Source organism: Eleginops maclovinus, chromosome 14 (genome assembly GCF_036324505.1).
Source record: "Eleginops maclovinus isolate JMC-PN-2008 ecotype Puerto Natales chromosome 14, JC_Emac_rtc_rv5, whole genome shotgun sequence".
Classification (NCBI taxonomy): domain Eukaryota; kingdom Metazoa; phylum Chordata; class Actinopteri; order Perciformes; family Eleginopidae; genus Eleginops; species Eleginops maclovinus.
In genome coordinates this window covers 11,924,105-11,950,298 of record NC_086362.1, presented here as the reverse complement: position 1 = coordinate 11,950,298, position 26,194 = coordinate 11,924,105, and the positions used below count along the sequence as shown (strand labels likewise).

Genomic DNA, 26,194 nt, shown 5'->3' with positions numbered 1-26,194 from the left:
GATATCATATTTTTTATCTCAAAAGGGGCACAGACAGACCTATCGCTGCAGATCTGATGAGAAGCTGTGTGCGTGTGTATGTGTGCAAATGCCTGCACGCATGTCATCTAAATGGCAGTCATCTGCTAACAGCGAAGATGACGTGATGTAAGTCAAAGATATGAGCAGATAACGCTGATAGAGATACAACGAGACATCCACATCGGGACGCTGTTCCATCCATGGCTTATGTTGTTGTTGCTCCTGACTATCAATCTTCCACGCTACGGTTCCCTCATTCAAACAGACGTGTATCTACCTTCAATCCATTAAGTTATACCCCTTGTAAAGTAGGTCTCTTCGTTCCATTGTATGGGTCGTATCAGAAAATAGGTATTCCTTGATGTATTTGTGTGAATGCATCTGAAGTGGGGGTCTGATAATCAGTTGAGGACACCGTCTCATTCTGACACAACACCAAAAACCCCTTCCCTGAGGCCACATCCAAAGCATATCCCACACAGTGCTGCATCACAAACGAGGACAAAAAAAAAAAGTGACCAGTTTGTGAAAAAGTCCAAATTTGTCTGCGGGTGTGCGTGGTTGTAATGGTGAGGGAGGGGTTGATGAGAGAAGAAAAATAAGGAGGGAGGGGAGCAGCAAGCAGATTACGACCCCCAGCCATGATTATCTACGCCTGCCGCTCTGACCCCCCGTGCCAATTACAGAGATAAGGCAGTGTGTACTTTCCTTCCTCTGAAGCAAAATGTGTTTGTGGCGCTTGCTCACATGAAGACATTTGTATTCACTGCCTGCTATCAGGGCCCACACACTTTCTCTTTCCAACTGTTCTCGCTCCTGTGCAGCAGGGAGCTTTAGCATCCATGACAAGATAACCTCCGTAGATAGCTTCTAAAATTTAAGATGAGAACCGCAGGAAGACATATTTGAGTCGGTAGAATGTTGAGGGGACAGCAGATTGATTTGGAGAAGCGGGAAATGAATCATACATTTTGCTGGTCCTCCAGAATTTTAGAGCTCCCTTTAGAGCTTCAAATACTCCCTTGTTCCTTTTCTTACGGCCATCTGCATCCTCCCTCCTTGCTTTTTTCATGCTCGCCTTCCATCCTCAGCTTCTTATCAGTTTCCTTCGCTCTCTACATTTTTTTTTTTCCTCACAGCTCTTTAGAAAAAGGTCCCAGGGGGATGCTGATTTATGATTTGAACTGCATATTCCAGCATGCAGTGGCAGCAGGGCACGCTCCCATGGGATGGCCATCAGTCCTGCAAGGCAGTATGGGTTCCGACAGCTCCAGGCTGCTGTCGGTTCTCTCATTAGAGTCTCTGTAATGAGTCCACATCTAACCTGTCGCCTGTGCCGCACCGTGCTGAAAGGAGGCAGACTGATCATGGACTGGGGCTATGCCGCAGAGGCAGCCACATTCAAATTCAACACAGAGGTCCTGTCCTCCAAGCAGTCGTTGAGATATGATCAATTTCGACAACTTTTGGTGTCTTGACATAATGTCATGAAAAAATAGATGCAAAGGGAGCCTGTACCTTATGTGGAGACAGATTTGTTTCTTCTATTGATAGAACAAAAGATCTTTTGCACTTCTCCACTCAAGTGTCTATGCTGATTACTAAACTGTACTTTACTGTAATTGTATTTGTTTAAATAGTGATTATAAACTCCCAAGCACCAAGCCAATATTGAGCTTATTTGTTGATTTAGTACAAAAAGAGACGGAGCATGTGTGCTACCGTCTTTTTAAGTGCTTCATTTTTGTGCAAAGGCAGATTGATAGTCTTCCTCGTGATACTAAAGCTACAAGATTCCCAATGAGTTCTTCAATTGTGTTTGCCAATTGCATATATATATTTTTTAACTAGTCTTAGTGTGACCAGGATGTCTGAATAGAACACTAATCAGGCTATAAAAGACATTGGTCTCACAAGGCAAAATGTCACCAGACGTGCATTTGAGATAAGGGACTGTAAACATCAGTCTCCCAATTATGATGGCAATACGCATTGCAGAGAGAACTAGGAAAGGACAGAAGCATCGCATTATAGCGAACAATTCACAAGATTTAATTGTGGCCAAGAGGAGAGCACATGGGGTGTCTAATGGTTACTCAATCTTATTCCACCAGTGAATTTCTCAACTGAAAACTAACTGGCCACCACTGAGTCTTTGTGAATCACAAGTTGTTAGTGGCAAAGATGGCTTCCACCACTTGGCTGCAAAAGCTGATTCCCAGAGTGGGAAAAAGTGCAATCTATTCCCAGAAGGCTTTGACAAGGCAAGCCTCCTTCTCCTCCTGCCTGACATGCTCTAAGAGCCGTTCAGTGGAACCCATTGTCTTCTGAAACATGCTCCCGGTGCTTGACCAGGTCCCAGGTGAAAAGACAGTGAAGGCACCTTTCTTGTTCGACCGACAAGTTAAAGAATGGAAACTGTGGCTAGAGTACAAGTAGGCAGTGGAACATTGGTGTGCACAATTCTTGTTAGACAAAAAGGGCAGGGAGGCAATCTCCTGGCCGGGTAAGGTCTAGTGAGCAGATTGCCTCAGGTGTCCCGAGATCACAGAGAGCAGAGGCAGGAGGAAGAGAGGAGGAAGTAAATAGAAAAACAGAAAACAACGGGCACAGCGCCATCCTTGCTGGGATCCTTTTTCATTAGTTAAGCATTGCTAACCCCTGGTTTTCCTAATCCTGTCTTCAATTCTCTCATTGTTTGTTTCACTCCTTAGTGCAATTATGTGATAAGATAAATGTTTTGGCTGATTTATCTTTCTTCGGAGTCGATTTTACCAGACAAAAGTAAAAAAAACTGCATTTGTTTTCATATTTGAGATGTGCATTTTGCCTAGTAAATCAACCAAGACCAACTGGTATGAATAAAACTAATACAGGACCAGATGTGTTCCTAATAGTTACACACACATACACAATAAAAAAAAAAATATATATATATATATATATATATATATATTTTAAATAAACAACATAAATACAATGTCAACAAACTTCAAGCAGTAAAGGTTTTACTGCCTTTCTTACTAATTCTACTTTGATGTCACACTGGCAGATGCTCAGTCAACTCAGGCAATTACTATGCATAGTAAGAAAGCTAGAGGCCGGAGTACATTGCAATGTAAAGTTTAAACATTAGCAGTGCACATATACATATTTGTACATGGACATTCCCAAACAAACAAACAAACAACCAGACAAACTCACCCTCACACATCCCATTCCAGCTGTACAGTAGTTATGAAACTGTGCAGATTGCATATTCCTTTGAAGTTCAGATAGGACTCGAAGCACTTCTTTATTAGGTCAGTTCTGTTTATCATTTTAAGAGGCATTTGGTTCATTCCCATTAAAACATGTAGAGTGCAAAATATGATCAGATGTGTGGAAACCAAATGAAGTTGAATCCATGGAGAATACATCTATAAGTATTTTTGGAAAATATCAGTTTACATGTTATGTTTTCTCTCAGTAGTGCTTAACAGTGCACTAGTAATACACAGACTGTTAACTATTCAAACTCGCTAAATACTGTGCGTGTGCAATTAATGTGTGTTGTCCAAAACTAAACTAGACGATTGCTTTAAATACAAATCTACTTATATCAAACGATATATCCATCTCTGAGCGTGCACAGATCCAAGGCATTATGTTAATAACTGGCTCATTGCATCACATTTGGCCTGGGGTTTTGGAGGAAAAAGTGAACATTAAATACAATAGGGATATCCTCTGTTGGAGCAATAAATTGCCTTTAAAAATGTAATTAGAGCATCTGCAAAAATACATTCTATACAGTCTAACTTGGATATATGCTGAAACTTCACAAACTGTCAGATGTGGTACATGCAGAGGATGCTTCTGGTACCTACTGCATCTCCATCTTTGACGTATATTTGGCTAGGATAGGATGTGATGACTCGTGATTTAATTGAGCGATTTGAAACTGATTCAAATTCAATATTTGTGATTCACTGAGAACGTAAGCGAGGCCATCTGCTCGGAGAGAAGCGAGAAGGAACAGGGGGTGGATGGTAAGAAACTTCAATACAAATGACTCTGAACAAACCATCAATTTACAATTAAAATGGCCTTGACACCTGCAGTGTCTGTACACATTTAATATATTAGTGAACACTTTTGCAGAGCTACATATTTTAGGAGTTGCTAGTGCAAAGCACATGAGGGGCGGAGTGTGACATCTGACAACCTCAATAGAAGCGGTTAAGACCGAGGAGGGTGGCAGCTTCAGTGACATAAATAAACCAAGTGTGTGGGGGCTAAATGTCAGATTCATTTCTCTGCCAACAATACGTGTGATACGATGCATGCATCTGTTAGTGCATGTGTGCATACATCTGTGTTTGTGGGCGTTCAGATTACTGTGGGAGCTTTGGATAGAAATGTACTCATCTCATTGTACAGTTAGTGTGCTATCAATGCTGATTTATGATTTATATAGTCACATAAAGAGGTAAAAAGGTTGGCTTGAATTCATTTATCAGGGAAATTACCCAATTATAGGTTAAGGAGGAGGTCACTGGAAACGTAGACTGAGGTCTTCAGTTACCACTAAATGAAAATCAATAGCATTTTCTGCATGCTTCCAGGTGACTTAGTTTCCCTAACTTAGTTATCCTCAATCAGTTAGTTTTATTCAACAGGTTTGTGTTTTGAGTAAGGCTGTGTGGCAAAGAATCCACTGCTAACAACATTTCCTGAGAATGAAATCTCTAGCACTCAAAAGGTGACTACCAAAGGTAATGAGAACTTTTTATTTGGAGTAAAAACAGAAAGAAGTGGGTAGTCGGTACGATGTTCTGATTCTGAGCAGCAGCTGCAATGGCTCAACAGAGTCTCTGAAACGCAAACTGTTAATAATAATAGTCTGCACAAAAGCATTAGGTTCCTTGCCATTTGCACTAGGACGGTAAAATGGTTGTTCACTGCTTTCCCTGGTTGAATTTCAGAAGTAACCCATCCTACCACTTCAGAGCAGGTAGTAAAAAAAAACACATTTATTTGAGAACATCGTAATACAAATTGCTACCATCATGCTGCAGTAGCACATTGAAAAGGATTACCTTGACATTAACAGTGTGTTCACAGATGTTGGAATCTGTAACACACAAGGTATGCACACAAGTGAGAGATTTCATCTAAATGCCATGACTGTGAATTGCTCTGGGATGTTAATGCTCACCAAGGTTGATGAGCCGGATTCAATTGTATAACCAGTGAGTATAAAATAAATAGCTGGCAGTCAGTCAACAACTGACAGTTTACTAACAGCAATTGCAGATTATATATATTTTTTTTAATCGAATGAATCTCTACAAATGATTAAGCCTGTAGTTTTGATTCAATCTGATTAAGGAAAAAGGTTTAGAGAGCCTTTAACATGTGCTACTCTCCCCGGTCTGTGCCCTTTATGTAACATAAAGGAGATACACTGCTAACTGCCTGACTCTACATTGTCTGGTAACATCTGTTAATGTCAGGTAGCATTTAATTACAATAGCATATTTCACCTTTTCACATTTCTGTACAGTGAAACAGTGATTTGTATGCTAATGATTTACATACAGTGTTTTTGTTTTTGTTTCCATATGCTTACTTAATGAATGTAAACAGTTACTTTGATCTTCTCCACAGAGACACGATGTGCATCTCATTGTGGTCTGGAGTGAGAATTTGCAGATTTATAGGCCAAAGGGTTTGACATTAGCAGACGGGAGTCCTCGCGCCTCACATGCTGGTCATGTCATGGCAAATCTCATCTCATCTGGCTGCGAGAGAAGGTGCTGCTGGCTGCTGAAAGGCCACCTTCCAAACAGATACCATCAGCCTGACACCTTGACCTGACTGCAGCTGAGGGCTACAGCTCCGCTCCATATCATATCCAGACGCATTAAGGTGAGAGAGCAGGGTCACAATATAGTGCATTAAAAACACAAGGCTGATCCTTTATTTCCAAAGCTTCACAAAGCACCGGCAATAAAAAAATATCAAGTAGTAGGTCAAAAGGTGAACTACTGTAGTTTTAGAAGTAGTAGCAGCAGTAATGCCATGAGAAAAAGCAGTGCTATCTGAGAGCTAAATGCTAATGACCCAGTTTAGCTTGCTGGGTCCCAAAAAGCAACCAAATATAACACACCTTGATCTGATAAATTGGTCCCATTGTTCCTCATGTTTGCGAGTGTCTCATACATGAGGTGTTGAAGTTAAGGATGGTGGGATCAATGTGTGTGCTAAAGCTGAAGTACCAGGGATTGTCTGGTTTTGCTGTATCTCTTAGGATTTCCTGAGATCAAGATGGGAAATCCTGCTCTACTGTTATTGATGAATTGTGTCAGTAGCCTTTAATTGATGTTAGCGTTACATTTTCTCTTGTGCCATGATAATTATAAAGTGCATATATATATATTTAATTACACAATTAAAGTGTTTTACCTAGAACAAAACCTATCTGCATGGAGCAGCCAGCCAAATCCCTTTCTTGAGCTCAAGGCTTTAGTTACTGCAGGTCTCTGGAGGAGGAATCGACCGTGAGATGTGATGGCATTGAATAAATTGTTGTCTGTAGCTCTACTCTGGTTTGCTCTCTCTCATTTTTTCAGCCCCCTTCTCATCCACAGTCTTATACACACTCAAACATTCATATTTTGGGTTCCTTCCTACAATGTTTTGTGTGACCATGAAGCAGGGCACTACTGTACAAGGGTGCTCAGTCAGCCAAAGAATATAATAAAATATTCCCTGCAAAACCACAGAAATCCTGTGTTCAAAGTGTGTGATATATTTTTCGCCAAAGCAGTGAATAAAACATCAATATGTAAATGAAGCAGCTGAATTAAAAGACAATCAATGAAAAAAAGGGCTTTCCATTATCGGGGTATGAGGAAAGAGTGTGTCTGTGGAAGAACTGCAAAGCCTGCTGACATTCTCTCACTGCAACATTTGTCACATCCAAACAAATATGTCGTGAATTCAACCACCATATAAGGTAATTGACAATAAAGTACAAATCAAGGCAGTTCCAGAGAAATGAGTAGAAGCCAAGAAAACAATAAAAGCTGCTTCAGTCTCCTCCCGAGAGCAGGGAGATCACACACTATCCCCAGTGCTTGTATGACATCTAGTGGTCAACCCGGGGTACATACCCTCTCTAAGCATTGTTTGAATGTGTGTCATGACAGTGGTTCCACACATAATAAGTGGTGTGATTTGTCATACACTGATACCACTTCCATGCCTGGCAGGGGCTGTCAAAGTTTTTGGAGTGCACTCCATAAAGTCTGACAAAAACAGTGTCCAGTGCCTTTAAAGTGCAGAGACGTAACGCACATACAGCAGATTCATGACTCAATCAAATGAGGTGCACATGTGTATGACCTTACAGAAGCACCTCCTACTGAACAAACGTGAACTCCTTGACTTTAACCTCCACCCAGAAATATTAGGATGTTCTAATGAAAGAGTAAAAACAAACACTGACCCCTTGCATAAAAGAGATTCTTATCACTGCAAACGTAGGATGGATGAATGACTCAAAAAGACATTGGCCATATTCTCTGAGAATGTTTTTAACGGGTAGATAATCACATGAATTGATTTGTGAAGCTATCTCCATGATCACTGGGATAATTAAAGTCAAGTCCCCATATGTCTTCCCCAACACTGACACGAATTTGAAGAACATAAACATAGACAAAAACATTGTTGCACACATCAGGTTTTCTCCAATTATGTCGCTGTGGCTGGCAGCACTTACCTGTGGGCTAGTTGTTCAATTGTCAGTGGCCAAGATAGAAATAACAGTTTGCTATCATTCTGTCAGCATGGGGCAGAAAAACATTAGCTTGTTCTCAAAACAAGCACGCACCATGTGGTGCCGACTCTCAGTGGATAAGCAATTAGCTTCTGGGGGCCAAAACTATTGTTTGTCCCACATTGAAAACAAGCAACACCTGTGTGTGCAGCCGAGTGGAGCCAAGACTCAGCTCTGCATAATATGAATAGGAACATCCAACAGGGGCGTGTCAAGTCGCCCTTTTCTGAATTAATTATGGAGAAGATTGATGGGAAAATGAATAGAATGGGTTACGAGCAGATGAGAGGCAATGAAATAATTTTATAGCGGAGTGTGGCAGGCAAGCGAAAAGGATGGCAGGAGGAAAAATCCTGATAATTACGAAAGGAAAACATTAATTAAAACTGTGACAGAAAAAGGGAAATCAAAGTGACAGAGCTTATGAAAAGAAGAAAAATATGACCTAGATCATGTACTTGAATAAGAGGAGGGGAGAGACATACAAATGAGGCGATAGGAAAAAGACAAATGAACGATGGCAAAGAGGGTAAGTGATCTGTGATGGGAAAAATAAACCATTTCATGGGTAAAGAAATATGGAAGAGTGACGTTGGTAATGAGAGAGGCGTCACTCCTGATGAGGTCAGGAGAAAGCAGAAAAGGGCGACTGCACAGAATTAAGATGAGAAAGACAGATACATTTTAGTCAGAAAATTGGATAGAACCACTTACTGAGGCTACAGTCTATCCTGATACAATCTGGCGGGAGAAAGAGCGAAATGGTGAGATCAAATAAAAAGAAAAGAGAAAGAAAGAGACAGAAAGAGGATAAAAGAGAAAAAGACATTTTACATCCTTCAAGGTACATTCTGCAGACAACCAAGCATTGCTCTGAGGCCACCATCCGGGGACAGGCTCTGAGTCAGGATCACCCTTTTCCTCCATCAATCCCATCATACACCCCTCCTCTCCACCCGATACCCTCAAAGCACAGCAGAAGGCAAGACTTGCACCAAGGGGACGATACAATTAGAGGGCATGGTGCAATGTCAACATAGAGATGACACTCTAAACAAACTATGCAAAGTGTTCCGTTTGTTGATGTAATAAACCATTTATATGTGATGACAGAGACTACATGAAACTGCAAATTGTGTATTGGAATTATAAGATTCTAGCTGAGTGAAGTTATATTTTGAAATACTGAGCAAATAATATTTTACGTACCATCTGGCAAACCTGTATGTCGTTTCTGTCAATGTATTACTGTCTTCGTCAAGCATAACAACTAAAGATAAAGTATTAAGTGTATAACACAAACTCAGATAGAGCATATAGTTTCCATTGCACAACATGTTTGGTCTATATGACTACACAACTTCATTTGGTTGCATTGTTGAAGAGGATTGCAAAAAAAAGTGTGTGAATCCATTTTGCTCAGTGTATGCAAATAACTTTCCCTTGCATCTGATGTGCACTTACTAGAGCCGACACAACGTCTTGCACCTTGACCATTAGCAATCTTTCCCAGCAATTTGAGTTTCACTTGCCTTCTGCAGCACTTTGGAGCATGAGAAACCCAACAGTGTAAATGACAAGAAAGGGTGATCTGCACATCCCAGCCACCTCACGCCTGGTGCACACACTGCGCAACAGATAGGGCTGCCACTTTACTCTTTGCTACAAGTGGTGCGACAAAAGCACTGTGAAGGGTGTTATGATTTTACAAGCTGTGGTGTCAGAATAGAGTGTTAGATAAAAGTGTTGTCCTTCAAGTAAAAGACACTGGGTAAAGCAGATTGTCAGTAGCTATATGCTATGGTTAAGTACCCTACAGCAGGGATCCATGACCTTAAGGGACAGGTCCCAGTTTACAGGGACATTTAAAGTATGAAATCATGATTCCCATAGATTACCATATTTTAAAATGAATTCATTGATGTTCAGCCCCATCTAGTGTCGGTAAACTGAGTGTGCATGTGGCAGTGTGGTTGGGTTGTGGTCTCGAGCTGTCAACCGCTACAGAATAGTGGACACAAACAGCCAGGGACCGGCGTCACGCTGTAGAGAGTTGGGGGTTATAGAAAACACATTTCTTTGAACTGTGTTTACGGGCCACATGTGTTTGTAAGCAGCAGTGGGAAGCAGCATGTGTGCAATATTTCAGAAAAATGTCAATCAATTAATAAAATGATCGACAGAGTGCAAAAACAATGAACTGCCTAAGAAATGTTAGGGAGAAACATTAAGCTCGTTATGGTCATTATCCATCACTAATAAATAGCATTAGGGCTTAATCTACCTTTATTGTCTTTGATAGTGAATAACTAGCAGGGCTTTAATCAGTCTAACAAGGATTAAAGTCTTGACAGATATTAAGGATTTTGTGTGACTTTAGCTGGTAATTAATTCCCACGAAAAAATCAAAGAAAGTCCTAAGCAGAACTCTAATGTCCGTCAACTGTTAAACATGTTCTAACTGTTAAGGCCAATTGATAACAGAGAATTGAGAATGTGGTTCCATTATATGAGCATGTGCTGTTATGGATTTGACGTAGGTTTGTGCATGGGGAATGATAGCAGGTCAAGTTGTGGCCCTGTGGACAGTGTTAATGCAACTTTGGAGAACTTCAGCTGTGACCCGGTCTCTCTGACTGTTTGATCCAAGGGCCGCAGACATAAAGGCCATTGAAGGGATGAAAAGTTCCATCTTCTGAGTGTTGGCCAGGTGGGGAGTAGATGAAAATGAGAGAGGTAGAAAGAGAAGTGAGAGAAAGGGAGGTAGAAGAAGAAAGGATTGGCTACCTCCGCCCCGCCCCTTCCTGTCTCTATGGTGGCTTAACCTACCATAAACCAGGGTGCACCTCTGTCCGTCTCCTCCCGGTTCAGCTTTAAGAGTTTGTTCCTTCAAAGGCTCAGCACAGACTTAAAGTATCTTTTAAGCTGGAAGGTCATACCTAACTTCCCCAGAGCACTAATACTCATCGCAATGACATTTGAATAAGTCAAATGGTCTGCACTCCTGAATCCATGTATTAGAAGGAATGTATTTGCCCTCTCTCTGGAACTATCCCTCTTACAAACCCTGCTCTACAATTTCAATGACCTTTCCCTGCTAAGATTGCCTTCAAGACTTTGTGATACCCCCCTCTACTTTTAACTTGACTGTAATTACCTATGCAAGGATTCCTATCTTCTCTAAGCACCGCTGCTGGGCAGAAGTAGAGCTATCCAGCTCCTCAGCTAATTCCACCAAAAAAAGGGCGAGGCCTGAACTATTAGGAGGAGCGAAACAGGAGTTATGCCACCTTAAAGCTTCTCGAGACAGGTTAGTGGGTCGAAGCACAGGGTCAGGGCCATAGCTACTGTTAGAGATGGAGCTTTTAAACAGGAGGAGTTGCTATGGGGCTTCACAGGGCACAGAGGGAAGTTGGTGATTGCAAGGAGAAGGGATGGTACAAGGGGTCAAATAATATGGAGGAGAAATGACTGCAGGGAGAAGCCCCACAGAGGGAGAGTTTTACTTTTAGTTATATTTTCCTGCAGCAAGCACTTTATTAGTCGAGGAGAAGTTTCTGCATTGTACCTCAGTTTTCTCACTGAAATAGCTTTTGAATATCATACTGTTGGCATTTCTCAAGTAAATAAATGGGCAGCTAGCTTGCTTTATCATACAGAACAAATATGACATAACTGAGGTACAAATTAAGAAGCTTTTCCGAAACCAACTATCAAAAATGGAAAAAACAAATGGTCAAAATGTCAAACCGTCCTTCTAGGTGCACACAGAGTGACGATGACGAGACAAGGAATGGAAAGGGGAAGGTTAGCAGGGACAACCACCATGTGTTACGGTGACCTACCGAGGTTCACTGTGAGCTTGACGCGGCCTCCGTCCAGCTCCAGTCGCAGGGTGTCTGCTGACTCCTTAGAGGTGGTGGCCATGAGCAGACCGTACGCCCGCTGAGACATGAAGCGCAGCGCCAGGTCCTCCGCCTCCGTGTGCATGGTGACCGGCACAATGATCTTCAGGTACATGCTACCGTCATAACTCAGCACCGTCGCCTCTGGATAGTGGCGAGGAAGAGGAGAAGAGGTTGAAACATACAAAGGGGAGTTTGTATTTGTCTCCCACATCAAACATTAAGGATGTTGTTGTATACCTATACATGACGTGCATTCGTCAATATGTGTCTGCTTTATAGGCATTTTAAAAATAAGCAGAAGTAATATTAAATTCACAGAAGGTTTTGTGACAGCATGTACACAATGACACATTTGTCCCTGTTTGTGTTTTTGGAATTGCACCTCTATGTTGTTTGACATTTTATGTCGATATTAAATATTATTGTATCTTCATTTGTTTGGTCTTCGCACAATATGCCCAGGAGTTCCTACACTTCTAATTTGTTTTCACAAAATGACAAATCTACCACCCGAAGCATCAAATGAAAACATTCATTATATGGAAAAGAGAAAAACGCAATAAATATTCATATTGAGTCCAATTCCAGTCTCTCCCCAAGCCTACAAAAGAACTAAAGTTCAGCTGGTTCACCAGAAATTCTTATTCACACCAGGCACAACCATGCTTACTCTCTCTAGAATCAGCCATGCCCTAAATAGACTGCTGTGTGGAGTGACAGTTCTCTGAGTACTGCTCTTGTTCTGCGGCGTGGGCTGACATGCGTCATCATAACATGAGTCACTGTCACAGGGTAAATGACACGTCCAGGTTTTAGAAAGATTAAGCTAAAAGATACAGAAAAAAAAACCTTCTACTGACATCATAAATAATGGTGCCTTTGTTGGCAACAGCGAGGCGGTAACAAAGTCATTTCTGATTAAATAGCTCCACAAATGAGGGTAGATGTGTGTTTTGAGGTAGCTCTGTACCTCAGTCTATTCCACTCTGTTTCCTTGTGGTTTTTGAGTCTATATTGAGGTTTTATATATTGTTCAGTTAAGTTTAAGGTGAACAATTGCTGTGTGTGGAAAGAGATTTGTTTTGCAATATTTATTGAAACGGGATTCAATAAAAATATAATAATCAATTAAATTAATTATCAGTGCACAAAACACTATTAATTATCATCCTAACAGCAGCTTAAACAGCATATATTTTAATATAATGTGGCTTTAAGGCATCATATAATATCCCTTGGGTTTCTTCATCTATTCAATAGTCCGGATTGCCCTTACACTCTGTTTATATTATCCTCTGAGTCTATTGACACCGATATGCAGCTGGTTATTTGAAAAGTGCCCTGCGCCACATCCATGCAGTAACAAGAAGCTCCAGTAGATGGCAAAAGAGGGCCACTAAAACGTCACCTGTCACTGGAGAACTAAAGACAAAACTGTTAAAATATCACCCTTCAGAATAAAGACATTTCATCCTCTACCTCCACTGTCCAGATTTGAGTCCAATCTCTCCTTCCCTCATTACCCTCCTTGTCCCTCAAAATGCCATACAGTCATGGCTCAGTCACCCCCACGGACATGGAAAGGCAAACCATGAAGCAGGGCGCCTGCAGCTAATTGGAATGTATCAGACCTACGTGGTGCGGTTTAACTAGGTAAGCTCCACTTACGGTGGCGTATGCACCACCTGGGCTTGGGTGACTGACACAGATGGTGGTGGTAGGCGTGGCTGTTCTGTCACACTGCTGCCAGCCTCATTGCTCCAGCCTCTGTCAGCCCTCCTCACACCCAGCCCCGGGTGGCTTTTGGTGCACACACACCTCCCTGTGGAGCTCTTACTCTTACTATAAAGCAGCTGCTTGGTTTATGTGAAAGGCACAGCAGCGCATCATCGAAATGCTCATTCTAAACTTGTTCTCTGGTTTTATTGGATGGAGTTTACGACATACCATTGTAAACATTGTACAACATTTACAACTATACTGTTTCATTTTTGGACCATCTGCAGTGTATGCCAATTATGAGAAGTTATTTTGTGTCATCTTAGGAAAGGTTTATGTCAATTTGTGTGTCTCACTTGGGATGACACATCGGCCTTTCTTTTTGGAATTATGTCTACTACAACTGTGTTAATTCACTAACAAACCTGAATGAATTCTAGAGCTGAAAATGTGGTCCCTTCCCACATAAAGACACCAATTCCTTCCCCAGCCCCCCCTCCCTTACCTATCTCACAGTTGGTACCCAGGTATCCGGTGCCAATGCAATCACAGATGTAGCGGTTCCAGCCCTCTTTGCACAGGCCTGCGTTGCCACACGGGGCGCTGCTGCACCTCTTCTGCAGTTCCCGGGTGCAGAAACTGCTGACCCCAAACGCGCTCTGGATCTCAGCCAGACGGCGCACATCGCGGCTCTTGCCATCGATGAAAAGGTCGCGGACACAGCCTACGTAGCCATAGTTAAGCAGTGCCGTCCAAACCTCTGGCGGCAGAATGAGGTCCGACTTTGACTCGGGCAGCCCACCCAGGTACATATCGCTGTCCAGGTCCAGGATTTCACTGCCCTCTGGGGAGCTGAAGGGCATGCTGCGGCTGTTCACTGAGATGGATCCTAATAGACAGAAACACAACAAGTTATTTATTAAACATTGAAACCGTTCTGATAAACAGGTATACAGATACTGTATATCAGTCTAACCATAGCTATTTAGTTTAGTCAACAGAAGTGGTGTATATTGGCATGGTTTTGAGCATGCATGATTTATATTGAAAGTGTTTTAATGAGTGCAAAACACTGAATTAGTGGTTGGTCTGGATAGGTGAGTGGGTGGCTGGGAGGTCAAGTGGCTGAGTTAGTGGACAAGTGAGTGAATGGTTTTGTGAGAGGACCAGTAAGTGGATAATTTAGGGACAGAGCACAGATAGAGGGACAGCGACTGAACAGATGACAGCAGGGTGTGTGTGTGTGTGGTGTGTGTATGTGTGAGTCAAACATGCATGTCTGTAATAGGCTAAATGGAGGAGAAGGGAAGCAGAATGCAGCAGAGAGTGGGTGAAACAAAAGGCCCTCTATCTTTTTGTGATTAACGACTCCGTCTTAATTTTCTATTAAAAGCCAATTACAGCAGGAGCAGCAGTGAGATCATCACAAGCATGCGCGCACAGACACCTACACACACACTCGTTCACAAAACCCTTCCTCATTATAAGACGCCATTAGGGCGAGATATAATGTCCTAGGTGCTTGCCCACCTACAGATCATTCATCAGACAGCAGACACTCAAGCATGCAGATGTCGCTGTTTGCGCCCACATGCAGGCAGAGACATCAGATTACATCTCTCTCTGCACGTAAACAAACCTGTATTAACAAATGCCAATACATGTAGCATCAGTTTTAAAAAGCTTGGGTTAGGATGGAAAGCTAGACAGATTTAGACTCTCTATGCACATGTGTGTTTTTGCGAAGTAGTGGACGTAGGAACGTGTAGATATGTTTGGCCTTAATTGTAAGTTTCTACTAAAGCCAATTGCAGTTGGGGCTGTGGGGTAAAAATTAAATTCATTTCTTTTATTGGTGTACAAGAAAATGACACAAAGGCCTTTGTTGATGTAACATGTACAAAAGTAAACAGAATGACCAAATAAAGATTGAATGAGTGAATGATGATGACATCACATTAAGGTTGTGTGCTACAATCAAACATACTTTTTTGTTCTTAATGTGAATTGTAAATAATGTTGCATGAAATATCTGTCTGACATGAACGATGTGAAGAAAAAGAAAAGGATTGGCTATAACGTGTGGATCATGAATATGAATGTAAACCCAGTTAATACAATTGCATTTAAAATGTGCACATGCACAGCAACATGTTAGATTGGTCGTCGGTTTCAACACGACAAGTTCAAAATCACTCCTCACCTTTCCTCCCTTCCCTCTGGAAATCCACATGGCACCACTCTCCATCATTAACCTTCTTGTTGCTGGCCTTCAGCTTTGTTTTTCCAGAGCCCATATCGATCAGCAGGTACAAATACCCCTCCAGCAGCTCCATGGCAAAGTAATCAGTCTTAAGCTCCCTACCAGGCTTCTGCTCTTTGGGACCCTGAGGACGGCCGTGGCTGAACAGCAAGAGCCCACTGGGCTCCGTAGTGCGGAAATCGAAGGAGATAGATCCCGTCTTTTTGGTGTTCCACTTGGGCAGGGAGATGTAGGACTCGGGGGTCTCAAAGGTGACAGGGTCCAGGGCGGCCACATCCTCGCAGCGAAACACCAAGTCGCCATTAAGGGTGATTTTAGGGTCTCGCTCGATGGCCAGCTGTGACAGCTCCAGCTTAAAGTCATTATTTTTGTACACCACCTGGAGAGCAGAGAGGAGAGCAAGTGCTTACAAGTTTAAAATGCTGTATTGAATATTTGTAGTTACAAGTGTTTGCGTATTCAAATACAGCATCTAGAATTGAATAATTATTTAAAAAGGGACTCAAAAAATGCAGCTGTGACAGTGAACACTACTTCCATAATCCTGAGATCCCACAGATGCACCCTAATTGCCCAAATTAATTTCAAGTGTCAGCATAGTGGCTGCTGGGAAATCTTGTCAGCAGCGTGAAATGATGAATCAAGATGTGAAATGTGTTCATGACTTTTTCTTGAATATTTGGAAACAAACACAACATTATACACATACTGTTAACTGCCTCTGAATAAATACAGTTCCTAAAGAGAGTGTTAAGATAACTGATAATTATATTATATTGCAATCCTTTACACTTTGAATGATTTCAAAATGGTGAGCAACCACTTAGTGCCGCTGAGTTGCCCGGGGCATGCTTCCATTGATGCTACTGACGTCTGTGTGGGTGTTTGTGCATTAAGGTCTGAACCCCACTTTATAAATTCCCGTTCAAATCCATAAAGCACACCAACTATTAGCTTTGGTACAATAAGAGCAGCTCAGAAATGTCAGTATAGGTATAAGCACAGGAAATGGATGCAACTCAAATGGCTCCAGGGTATACTGAGACGCAGGCAGAAGTGAATGTTGCCTACGGCCTTAATGTAAATGTCTCCAAGTGCCTTTGATGAAATACGACTCTATTGTTTCAGCTCAAAGGCTGTTTTTATGCCTCACTATATGCATTCATAATGGATTAAGTGCTAAAGGCAAAGTAAATTATCCTTGTCTTCATTGTTTCAGTTCTCCTTTTATTTGTTGAACACTCTGTAGACAGCTATTTGCAAGGCCGTCCTCGAGGTAATAGTGTGAAGCAGCTGAGGTCTTTGTATTTGTTTGTGTGTGTTTTCCCCCCTGATTTGAGGGCTCTTCACGCTCCCTCACACCCCGACACACTCTCCCTGACAGGTAAAGTGAATGTAGAGAAGGCAGCATTTTTCTCCATCTTTGTTTTGTGTTGTTGTCACAGCTATGAGGTTAAGAAAATGGTTCTGTTGTTGTAAGGTATCAGGTATGATCCTGGCAGCAGGCATGTTGTGTGAATTGTCACAGAGTAAAGACAGGAAAGCCACCTGCTCATTGTGTGAACACTTTACCTTGAGCCATAACAGTGTTTTTTAATACTTTTGCCTGCTGACTACAAACTGTGAATCTGATATCATTACTCACTCTTTTAAATTCATACAATACAGTGTTTTATTGATGTGTTACCTTCCCCATAGCCATTTACATATATTATTCATGGTAGCACATGAAGTTTTCAAACGTTGTTATCAACATTATATTTCAAAAGTGATATTGGGCAACACTTGTGATGTAAAACAATAGAGAGCTATATATCATAGCTAATTGGATCAGTCCTGTAAACTTCTGTTCAACCAGTAATACATGTTGAATTAGTATTTGTGTATTAAGCATCCATTGGCTTTGGTTTGTATTGGCCCAATCTCATATTTGCACACAAGACTCATCCCGTGCTATTTGGTTCACTGTATTTGGTTTTGACTATCTAATTCCACCAGACTGCTGCTGTCATTCCTCATTGTGTTTCATCCAAACGCCCTCAAATCTGACCTATTTGTTCCATGCGTGCACACAATCTCCCTCTACGTCTTCATAAACACTACACCTACACGCAGGCACAGGATGAACCACAGGAACATAGATGTGCTGGGTTATTCCTGAATTTAAGCCTTGTTTGGTTATCTCCTTCTTTGGCCACGCTGCCACATGTACTGTACACCTCATAATGTTGTCATTAGTGGAGATTAGTCCTGGTAATTAGCCTGGATAACGATAAACTGACAGCTTATAAGGCGTGAGCTCTCCTGGCTTATGTTGTTAGGAAAAGAGATGGGTAGGTGAATGAGAGAAAAAGCAGTGGAAGGAGGGAGAAGATTTATGTTCATTTGATTTATTTTGAGTTATTTATTTTAGTTTAGCCATGCTGCTCTGTTTATTCAGAATAGACAGCCTGGTGTTGGGCTTTTGATGACAGATCATACAGCATGTAGGGAAAAGAAGCAGGAAATAAAGCTGGCAACATGCTACAGCAGATGATTTTCAGGCCTGTTATATCAACAACGCGGCTCAAATTACTCATTTTACATTCCAACCAGAGTCTGATCTCGTGTCAGGTTGCCATGATGAAGAGTTTTTGTTTTTGTGAATTTGTTTATAACTCAATTCCTAATGATATTGGTTGTGTCAAAATATCCATTTATTTGTATTGAGGATATTAAAAACAATGTCACATTATATGTTCTGTGGTATTTGAGGATTATTCATCTTGTTGACTCTGACCTTCAAATCAGCACCAACATCTAAACTCAAATTCCACTTGCAAATTAATAGATAAAGATTACCATTTTGCGATGACAGGTTTTTCAATATGACAAACAACATTAGCTTCCTCTTAGAGTTACCCAAACTACATGTTACTTACCTAAAAGGTCAACTGCGAACAAAATACATCTAAATGTAATACCATGATCTGAAATCATTGACATATTAAATAATTGCAAACAATGCACTTATCTGAGATTTGGTCTTTTGGTCATGAATGTACTCAAAGTAGATGATTAGGCAGAGATGGGACATCACATGCCTGCTTTCAGTATGTTGCTGGTGTCAAGACTCTTAATGGCAGAAGGATTTTGTACAGGGTGACACAAATCTGAGCTAGAAGGAATTAACTTTATGTAATGTCTACTGTTATTGGCTAGTGGTATCAGGGATTTTCAGCAAGATCATAGATCTAGGCAGGGACAACTAAAAGCAAAATCAGACTCCAAAAAGTACATGGGATAACACAAGGGGAGGGCTGTACAGCATAGGGGTGAGAGGAAGATGGTGGTGAATGCCAAATTTGAGAAAGATGAGGGTAAAAGAGGGACAGAGTGACGCATGGGAGTACCAAAGTGTGTGAGACACATCTGAACACTGTATCAAATAAGATAGAAAGCAAAGACCTCAGATAATGTATGAAGGCTGACTCCGCACCTATACTCAATGCCTTTCTACCTATCGTAAAATATTGCAGGGTGTCTGGCTCTAAACAGATACTAGAAATAGGTGCTCTTTAGAATTGGAAGAGCAGGTCTAGACATCTTATATAATAAGCCAAATCGCCCGCTGCAAAGAAACTTGCCAGCTTTGTCCACTGATTAAAAGACCACTGTCAGATGTCTCAAAAACGTTTAAATATTGAGCTGCGGTAATAATGTCTAGCAACAGGGTTTTTGTAACCTCTTTTCTTCTGAATTATTTGCCTCTGGTAAGAGAGCTACAGGGTGTTTTTGACTTGGATTCACAGCAGTGATCTTTCTGAAGTCAGAGGGTGTGCAGCCCTGACATGGGCCACAGTCGGCCTCAGGGGCGACGCCATTGATTTGTGAAACTTTGCAAAGCTAAATCATTGTTTAGGTTGTGCAGCACACTTCCAGCTATCTAGTCCCAAATGATGGTTTACCTGTGGTAGGTGGGGTGGGAGTGGGGGCAATGGACGACACCAGAAGATTTTATCGTGGAAAAAAGGTGAGACAAGAAGACGAAGAGATGGAGCATTGACATGAATTTGAGCAGGGGGAGAGAATGAAGAGAGAGGGGGCAATGAGGGGGGCCAGAGCATTCATCCAGTGCATGGAATCAGTCGAAGAAATCAATTTTTAATTTGGCCGTCAGGATGGCAAAGCTGGCATGCCAACATTGCTACTATGGACTTAATTACACAAAAGTGCCCCAGAGAAAGGAAAGATGAGAGGGAGAGAGAGGTGGAGAGGGGTGCAGAGAGACATGGAGGAGGGGAGGGCTACTGAGCGAGAGAGAGAGAGAGAGAGAGAGAGAGAGAGAGAGAGAGAGATGGGAGGGCGATGTGTGAAATGGGCGATAGCAAGGTCACTGTCTGGTTGAGAGATAAAGAGGCGGAGGTTGCGGTGGAGAGACAGATGGCCATGTACATAAGAAGAGAGGAATCAGGCTTGGGGGCTGAGGAGCAAAAAACCCGATTTCACACCACAGCACTCTAACTGTGAGCCCAGAAAACACACACATACATCACACAGGGTATGATCATAGCACGTGGGTGACTTTGAACACTCACACACATAATATATGAGCACACAGCAAATACAAAAATAAAACTTCATAGGGCTTCAGTGCCTCTTTTGGTGTCTTTTTACTCTTCCTTTGCTGCCTTGAGGGTACTGGCCAAGCGTATCAAAGGCGTTTCACCACGGTGCCGGCATGAAAGCTCTGCCCAGGACCATAACGCCACTGATAATCCGAGCTGTGCCACCGAACTTGCACAGGATGAAACACACCGCCACCTAACCCACGACCACTCACTTTATTTCCAGCTACTACTGTACTGCTTTACCTGGCGCTCTCAGTTACTCTCATTGCAGGTTTTTTCAGCGCCTTTCTGCGTGGTTACCTTTGTGGCTCAGCCATTAGAGCTTGACTGCAGCTGAAAGGTTAAAACCATAAAACACAAACACCAGGAAATGAACTGCGAAGCTCCAGCTTAAGAGGTGTGGATCAAACACTGTAAAGGCTGTTTGTGTTGGATACACACACCTGGACATACTCTGCACTACCTTAAATCGACAGTAAAGGATGAAATTATGTAATTTCTAAATCTAGAGAAGCCCTGCTTTGCTTACTTTGAAGAAACCATATTTTTAAGATGTCCTCATTTGACTTAATAACATTTGTTATTAATCCATGTTTTGCAGTACTGACCCAGAGTACACAGCCCTTGGCGCAAGGTCAATTATAAATGTCCATGTCTGATGTTTACAGTGGCACTACTTTGACTGCAATCCAATAAAATGTGTAGCTAATATACTAAATTCCATTATCACCTAAAACAATTTCCCCTTTTAAAGGTGTACTTCCGGCTAGTTTTTTCCTCATTTGCATCCACCCTCGCATAGCTAAGTGTTGGTGCCTCACTCAGTCTGACAACAACTTCTCAAAAGCTCTTCTCTCCGACCATCTGCTCTGACTTTCCATTTCCAACACTTGACTAACTTTCCCTCTTCACTTTCACCTCTATTTGTATTTGTAAGCACCCGCTTTAGTCTGTTTTCCTACTGTTCACACCCCCTCCCCTTCCCGTTGCCCGTCTGTACGTTGACTGTAAATCCAGCCCTGTCTTGATGAGAGAGGATAGTTAAACGCCTTGGGAAGTTTAAGACCCACTAGGGATCCTTCTGATAGCAACCCAAATAATGAAAATGTAATTCTACAGGCATAATTAAGTTAGAGATAGGGCGATTACTGTGTGATCCATTAAAAGTGATGGCAGAAGTAATTACTTATTCAATCAGCTTGGTTTTATGAGGATATGCAATGGCATCATGTTGCGTCGCCTCTATACAAGTCATTACATTTACAAGGGCATAATACTTTAAGCTGTGATTGGTCCTCTTGACAGCTTGTTAAATTATAAATTAAAGCCTTGGTGAAAATAAAAGTCACTTTTTTTCAAACCTGAAGGAATTAAGTTTTTTTATAGAGCAACTGTCCTCTACATAACCATTCCTGACTGCAGAATATGTGACTGTGTATTATGGTGTAAATCTGGAACTTTGTGATTTTCCGATACCCCAGTGTGAGGTTTGCAATCAATGCCTGTGGATTTGTTTGGTCTGAAGTGTGGATTGGAGGAGAGAAAACAAACACTTCAAAGCAATTCAGGATTCTGTATGTCTGACACCTCCTACTCTGACATACTGTCTGCCCAGAATGATGATTCTCAGGTGTTAGAGTCAACACCAATGGGTTTCAGAATGTGTGAGGATGAGGCTTTCGCACAGTCAAACAAGTTGGTTGTTCTCACCACAACTTTGTGATGTTTGCATTATCAAACTGTTCATTTTCATCCTCACAAATGAAAATGTTTCATCAGCAGGCAACCTGCTAGGCATGAGGCAGAGAGGCAGTATGATAAGAGTGTGCGCATGGTTTCCTGTTTGATCAGTGGCATACAGAATAAATTCACACAATGCACAATCATACATATCAACTCACATCTTTAAGGCAGCCCATGAAGTTGTTGCTGACTGGTGATCCGGGCAGGTCAGCGGTGTTGGGGCTCCCTCCGATATAGAAGAAGTCATCTGAACCCAACATGGTGTAATCTTCCTGGGTGTAACCAGTGGTGGTCAATATACCATCCACTGAGATGGTTACCTGGCATAGGCATGGCCCAAAAGAGACAGACAGAGAGGTAGATAGGGAGATATAGAGAGCAGGAAAAGATAGATAGATATACAGAATGATGAGAATGGAGAGAATTTAGAGGAATGAGGAGGAACAAAAGGGAAGAGAGTATATTAAACACTGGTGCTAGGCGGGGTTGTCCCCTAAATGGTAGCGCTTGGTTTGTTGCTTTTAGTGCCACTCGGACTGGGGGCTTTCACTATAGAGTGCAGTTACTAGGAGAAAAAAAATAATGAGTGCTGTGCTTACTTTGTAATCATGAGTCGGAATTTAACTTGCAAGAGTATACTGGATTAAGTGCAAGACAGCCTGTATACAAAACATGATCTTAGAGGTAACACTATTTGTAAAATATCAACAGGGCTTTCCCTATGATTGACATAGGGTCAAATCCCTTTGCTGAACACCATCTCAGTTAAGAAACTACCAGTAAAAAAAACCCTCCTTTTGTAATGTTTAATTGCCTGAAGTCTTCTCTTTTGTTCAAGGTTACATATTATGCTGCACGCTTGATCGCTAACAGAGCGAAATGTGCCAGAAGGAATCAAACACACAGCCGCAAGCTGATGGCAGGAGATAGTGTGGATTGAAATGAGACTGAATATAATAAAATAATAATTGAATAATACAGGTAAAGGGTACATTTTAGAGGATCCTCCAGGCTTTTCTGTGAGATTGGATTTTGTTCAAATGATATTGTGATGTCTGTAAAATTGAGTCTCAGTACCCTTGTATTACTGAAATATGACTAACTTGATCAAAAGCAGTTCTAACCTAAATTACATCAGCATGTGTGGGGACTACTCTGGCACTGATGTAACACAAGACCTTACATGATGAGGTGAAGACATTGTTTTAAATTCTACACCACACCATGGCAGTTTAAAGAATACATGAAGAGAGAATAAAATTGCACAAGGGATATGATGAATTGAAAAAAGAGTGAAGGATAAGGATTTCTTCCACTCACTTTTTCCAGCATTCGTCTTTTAACATTATACCTATTAAAAAGTGGCAAATTGCACTGCCAATAAGAAAAGTGTGGCTTGTGTATTATCATGCCATACATCACTATAGCTGTATTGCTATCAGTGCCATAACTATGCATCTACACAAACAGGATGCAAAACAATGTTGTTTTTTGCATTTAGTGGCCAATCATTTGTGCAATTATCCTAATAGAGCGGTCCTGAGTGGCCTAAGTGAAGTGCTTATGTCTCTGATTCAACATCTGCTATTTGACATAAGTGTACACTGCTTAAATATAGAACTGCAGGGAGATTTGTACACATCCATCTGTTTTTCATTACCACTGGAAACTCAAAAGCATGCTAGCACAAGTTAGCTTAATTTGATCAGTGGTCTAACTTAATATTTCCATCATTTACAGTTAGATTTGGCAGTACTTCATTTTGCATCTTATATCTAGGGATAGGAGACAGGCTTTGAGAACAGACAATCGCAATCTATGAAAATAGCATTTATCCTAGAAGAAAAACATAAACAAGAAAAAAGGCTCAATGTGAGGTTTAGCACTCTTAGGCTCAAAGTAACCTTAGCAACTGCACTCAACAGATCAGTCGCCCCAGCTAAGTGCTTGTCTTCTCTTTTTCTTGACAGTTTTGTTTTTGTTATTTTTTTGTACTTCCCTTCTTAACAGGGCAACTCATTTTTATGTCTGCTGTGTTTACTTGGAGATAAAGAGCTATCGTATATGCCAGATGTATCTGGCATGAGGAATCCGCGGTTGAATGTGCTGGTGTGTCGGGGTCATCTTTGAAGATCTCGGATTAGGCTTTCAGCTGGGCAAATGCTTTTGTCCTATAGTGTCAAGGAGCTAAGGGAAAGAAACAAGGGGGGGGGGGTCCATGACCTCTTCTCAGGTAGGATGTCAAACGGTAGACATATTACCTGTAGATCTTCTGAAATCAAAACGTGGACTTAAGTGCTAAGCATGTTTTATGGCCAAGCAAAGCTGTTTGGATTTGAGGGAATATTTTGTGAACTGTAGATTTCTCATTGGGGCCATGCAGGACTACCATTGGCTAGCTGCCAGACACCTACAAAATGACCAGCTAAAAAGGGGAAATTAGAGACAGGCATTGTTTTTACAGTGTTCTTTCTCTTGCCATCTCCAACCGTGCCGGTTCCACCACTCAAATTGGTTTTAATTTATGCAGTGCATCAACAAAATCCCAGGGGGAATCATATTACAGTCATTGATTCATTGTGTAATCAGAGATTGGCAATACAAAAACCACACAGATCTAAAATAAGAACAGGCATTGATAGTAAAAAACACACAAAAGCAGAACAAAATGTCTAAGAGGTGACTTTGTGATTATTCACAAAAACAAGCTAGACTTTGTTTCAACCAGAATGCACACCCATCTCATTGGGGGATATTACAGGCACTTGCATCACTGGCCAGAGGAGGAAAAGGGTGACGATATCACAGGTTGCTGCTAGAAACACCCTGATGCTGCTAGCCTGGAAGCCATACTGTTTAGAGATTACAAAAATACATACACATCTTAAAAGCTTTGCTGCATAGCTTGAATAATAAGCTTGAAAAAAACCAAAATGTAAGTGTTGTTATTTAGCGTATTAAATAAAATGTGTTTAATAAACTGTAGTTGGAAAAAAAGATTTCTGAGACCTGAGCGCAAGAAACACAACGTAATTCTACTGGAAATGCAGAAATGAATCAAGTCGACAAAACTCAAATCTGAGAATGTGGCCTGGCTCGATCGTTCACCAACACCTGAATCAAACAAGCAACACTGAATATAAACTCATTTCAATACGACAACACACAAATCCCACTGGCGCTCCTGTTGGATTCCTTGTTTTTTATTCCGCCGCTCTTCAAATACCTCTTTAGCCCAGTATAAACATAAACCAAACATAGCTGGCTGATCTGTGCTGAACTGTGTGCCCCAGATATCACAGAAAACACAGTCTGGAGCTGTTTACAGATAGATTAACTATAATGGGATTGACACAGCCATGAAACCATATGGGAAGCATTCCAATTTAGCCCGGTGTTGGAAATATTTTTAAAATGTATGTTATGATATCAATTTAGCCCTTTGTTAAATCCATCTTTCTCATTTATGTTTATTCCTCATAAAGCTTCAACTACCTACGGACAACGCTTTTTGTAATATGGCTTCACATATAGTGTGTGTCGGAGCAGTTCTCCTCGTGGAGTCCTACTGTGTGATCAGCTGAGCGTGTTACAGCCTCATTGACCATAACTGGCTCCATGACTGCAGGCTTTTGGCAACTGAACGATCCGACAAGAATATCACTCTTCAATCTGTGTCAATCAAAGAACAACAAGATTCCAACTAGAACACTACTGACAACACCTATATCATATGTAGAACTCAATAACACAATCAAATCCTGTATAAACATCACCTATTTTACACTATTCCTAACGTTTATTATCTACATCCATCATCCAGCTCACCCATTGTCTTCACTTATTTTCAGGATTCTGGTAGCCACTTCAGTGCTGAACAGAATTAAAACAAATAAGGAAAAGGGAGCTGAAGGTAAAACATGTCCTGTACATAAGCTATCCATAAAGAAGAGCATCACACTGAACCCAGATGATATTAAAGGTTTGAAGAGAACGATCAAAGCAAGTCTTGAAGCCTAAATTCCATACATCCCGCATTATGGTATATGAAGCGTTACCATTTCAGCTCTAACAATCAGCTTTGTGTGACTCACTTTCTGCA

General features: G+C 41.4%; 1 protein-coding gene across 1 annotated transcript in view; it reads right to left on the bottom strand.

Moving 5' to 3' along the window:
• Positions 1–26,194, bottom strand: part of nrxn2b (neurexin 2b) — a 488,648-nt gene that overhangs the window by 278,984 nt on the left and 183,470 nt on the right. Inside the window, exons 5-9 of the mRNA XM_063900632.1 lie at positions 22,251–22,412; positions 15,680–16,118; positions 13,982–14,365; positions 11,695–11,898; positions 8,564–8,590 (exon numbers count right to left, since the gene is read on the bottom strand). Of these exons, the coding sequence (XP_063756702.1) occupies positions 8,564–8,590; positions 11,695–11,898; positions 13,982–14,365; positions 15,680–16,118; positions 22,251–22,412 (1,216 nt within the window). The remainder of the gene's footprint in view (positions 1–8,563; positions 8,591–11,694; positions 11,899–13,981; positions 14,366–15,679; positions 16,119–22,250; positions 22,413–26,194) is intronic.